This window comes from Orycteropus afer, unplaced genomic scaffold (assembly GCF_000298275.1).
Source record: "Orycteropus afer afer isolate SDZICR_OR568_19922 unplaced genomic scaffold, OryAfe1.0 scaffold00196, whole genome shotgun sequence".
NCBI lineage: Eukaryota > Metazoa > Chordata > Mammalia > Tubulidentata > Orycteropodidae > Orycteropus > Orycteropus afer.
The window spans coordinates 1,186,722-1,190,466 of NW_006921783.1; the positions used below are offsets into that span (position 1 = coordinate 1,186,722).

General features: G+C 42.5%; 1 protein-coding gene across 1 annotated transcript in view; it reads left to right on the forward strand.

The window, feature by feature from the left end:
* The window catches only part of DHX40 (DEAH-box helicase 40), an 80,499-nt gene that overhangs the window by 55,438 nt on the left and 21,316 nt on the right, over window positions 1-3,745 (forward strand). The window contains exons 15-16 of the mRNA XM_007947923.1: window positions 725-819; window positions 1,795-1,909. Coding sequence (XP_007946114.1) covers window positions 725-819; window positions 1,795-1,909 — 210 coding nt within the window. The remainder of the gene's footprint in view (window positions 1-724; window positions 820-1,794; window positions 1,910-3,745) is intronic.

The window sequence follows — 3,745 nt, forward strand, 5'->3', positions numbered from 1 at the left end:
CACTCCTCGGAAGGAAGATGGGGCAATCTACTTCCGTAGTGATACTGCCTCGGCAACCCAAGGAGGGGTCGCTATGAGTTGGGTCCGACTCGACGGCACACAACAACAACAACAACAACAACAGAGTAGTGCTCAGTATAGGGCTAGTCACCACTACTGAGGCAGGTCCCTTCTGAATACTGTACCTGAAACCATGTGAATTATGAGGTCTTATAGTCTGGCTGGTAGGAACAAGTATCATTCCTAGCACTATACGAGCACTGAACATTGTTTTCCTTTCGGGAGGTATTTTCCCTGGCTGTAGGTAGTTTCTTCACATGTGCTAATCAGTACTCAGCCGAACACTGGAGGGAGAGCCCCCTGCAAATGCTGGCCACCTTAGCCTTCCTGAACTCTCAGTTTTGTCGCCTTAACTAAAGAAGTCCTCTGGGTTCCACTTGAGTTATCTTTCTCTGTACCTTGGCATGAAATCTCTCTGAAGGCTGTAAGCTGGAGCAGTTGTAGGACTTATTTATTTCCCATCTCTCAAGGATCACTATCCTTTGTTGCTTCATCATTATTTCATAAATTTTGTCAGTTTTTTTGTGGTTTCAGGTAAAAGAGTAGATCTCTTACTATGTATTGGCCAATGTCACAAGTCTTTAGAAAAGTGAACTTTTCAGAATAAAAGATTATTTGAAAATTTTCTATGATATTTACTACTGTATATATATTCTTTTTATAGCAAAGTGATTTCCCAAGAGAGACCTTTGAAGGTCCTAAACATGAAGTACTACGAAGATGTCTTTGTGCAGGCTATTTCAAAAATGTAGCTCGAAGGTAAGCAATTTGAGCTTTAGAAATGGATTTAGAAATAATACCATATTTGACTACTATATTGAACTATTTCCTATTAAAGATCGAAGGTTTAATTTAACCTCTGTGACAATGACATCAACTCCAATGACCCTTTCATAATTGTTACTGTAGCAGGTGGGAGATGCAGTGGCCCAGAGAAAGGGAGTTTGTACGAGGACTATCCAACATGGCTATCAGTGCCTAAGTTGTGTGAGAAGGGTTTTCTTGCAGAGAGAAAGTGGCCCTGTGTGAAGTGTGAAATGATTCTTGAAGAAGGGCAACTTGGTGTGGAGTGTCAGAGCTCAAGCAGGTTAGAGGGTATTCACACAAAAGGGACTGTTTGGTGTGCGATGTTAGAGCCTGAGTGTTTTGAGGGAAGGTATTTTGTTAGCAGAAGGAGTAACAGTGGTATTGATGGGAGATTGGTTATATAGAGACAAATTGATGAAATAAATATATTAAGGATAATGGTGAAGGGAGTTAGAAATACAGAAAAAACAAGAATGAACCCTATGGTGTTGGATTGGAATTTCAGAGTATTATTATCCACTTGGGAGCTCTGGTGGCATAGTGCCTAAGGCACTTGACTGCTAACCAGAAGGTTAGCAGTTCAAATGCAGCAGCCACTCCTCAGAAGGAAAGTTAGCCAATCTACTTCTGTAGTGATACTGCCTTGGAAACCCAAGGAGGGGTTGCTGTGAGTCTGAGACCACTCAGTGGCATGCAACAATTGTCCACTGAAAAACAGAACCACTCCCATTGAGTTGATTCTTATTCATAGTGACCCCTGTTGGATTTCCAAGGCTGTAAATCTTTATGGAGGTAGATTGCCTCATCTTCTTCTCTTGGAACATTTGGTGGGTTTGAACTGCCAACCTTCTGGTTAGCAGCCAGATGCCTTATCCACTACACCACCAGAGTTCCTCTTTTTAAATTATTATTATTGTCAACTTGCAGCAGCTGGGATCCAGGTAAGGGGAGGGACACAGGCCCCATTCCCAAGAGCAAGAAAGCTGGGGTGGGGGGGAAGCCAGGTGACAAGACTGACCGAGCAGCAGAGGCAGGGATCCAAGTAAGGGGAGGGACACAGGCTGCGCCTCCAAGAGACAGGAAAGCGGGGTGGGGGGGGGGAGCCAGGCAATGAGACTGACCAAGCAGCAGCCGTATCCATGTAAGGGGAGGGCAAAGAGGTTTCAAACAGTTAAGGGATACAATCTTGTCTGTCGGTTTGTCATACTGTGGTGGCTTGCGTGTTGCTGTGAGGCTTGAGGCTGTGCCACTGGTGTTTCAAACACCAGCAGGGTTGCACATGGTATGCAGGTTTCAGTGCCACTTGCAGACTGAGACAGACTAGGAAGAAGGAAGAGGCCATCCACTTCTCAAAGAATTGGCCAGGGAAAACCTTATGAATAGCAGAGAAACACTGATGCATTACTGTGAAACTTTATGAATAGCCCGGAAACATTGTCTGATAGAGTGCAGGAGGGCTAACCCCTTAGGTTGGAAGCCTCTCAAAATACAGCTGGGAAAGAGCTGCATCATCAGAATAGAACCAACCTTACTGGTATGGATAAACTAAAGTTTTCGAGACCTCCATTTGCTGAAGTGGCATGACTAAAATTGAGAAACGGCTGCAAACATTGATTAATAATCAGAGCAAGGAATATACAAAGTATGAATCTAGGAAAATTGGAAGTTGTCAGAAATGAAATGGAACACATAAAGATGATATCGTAGGCATTACTGAGCTGAAATGGACCGGTTGTGGCCATTTTGAATCAGATAACCATATGATCTACTATGCCTGGAATGACAATTTGAAGAGGAATGGCATGGTATTCATCATCACAAAGGATGGTTCAAGATCTGTCCTAAAGTACAATGCTGTTAGTGATATGATAATACCCATATGCCTATGAGGAAGACCAGTTAATACAACTTATTCATATTTATTCACCAACCACCAAAGCCAAAGATGAGGAAATTGAAGATTTTCACCAACTTCTGCAGTCTGAAATTGACCAAATGTGCAATCAAGATGTGTTAATTATCACTGGTGAGTGGAACGCAAAAGTTGGAAACAAAGAAGAATCACCGGTAGTTGGAAAATTGGCCTTGGTGACAGAAATAATGCTGGAGATCGCATGATAGAATTTTGCAAGACCAACGACTTACTCATTGCAAATACCTTTTTTCAACAACACAAAAAGTGGCTATACATGTGGACTTTTCCAGATGGAGTACACAGGAAGCAGACTGATTACATCTGTGGCAAAAGGTGATGGAAAAGCTCAATATCTTCAGCCAAAACAAGGCCAGGAGCTGACTGTGGAACAGACCATCAACTGCTCATATGAAAGTTCAACTTGAAATTGAAGACAAAACAAGCCCACGAGAGCCGAAATATAACTTTGAATATATCCCTCCTGAATTTAGAGCCCATCTGAAGAAAAGATTTGATGCACTGAACACCAGTGACCAAAAACCAGAAGAATTGTGGGATGACATCAAGAGCATCATCCGTGAAGAAAGCAAGATGTCATTAAAAAGACAAGAAAAGACCAAAATGGATAACAGAAGAGACTCTGAAACTTGCCCTTGAACAGAGAATACCTAAGGCAAATGGAAGAAATGACAAGACAAAAGAGCTGAACAGAAGATTTCAAAGGACAGCTTGAGCAGACAAAGCTAATTATTATAATGAAATGTGCAGATCTGGAGTTAGAAAATCAAAGGGGAAGAACATGCTCAGCATTTCTCCAACTGAAAGAATTGAGAAAAAATTTAAGCCTCGAGTTACAATATTGAAAGATTCTCCTCGGAAGGAAGGTTGGGCAATCCTACTTCCGTAGTGATACTGCCTCGGAAACCCAAGGAGGGGTTGCTATGAGTCGGGGCCGACTCGACG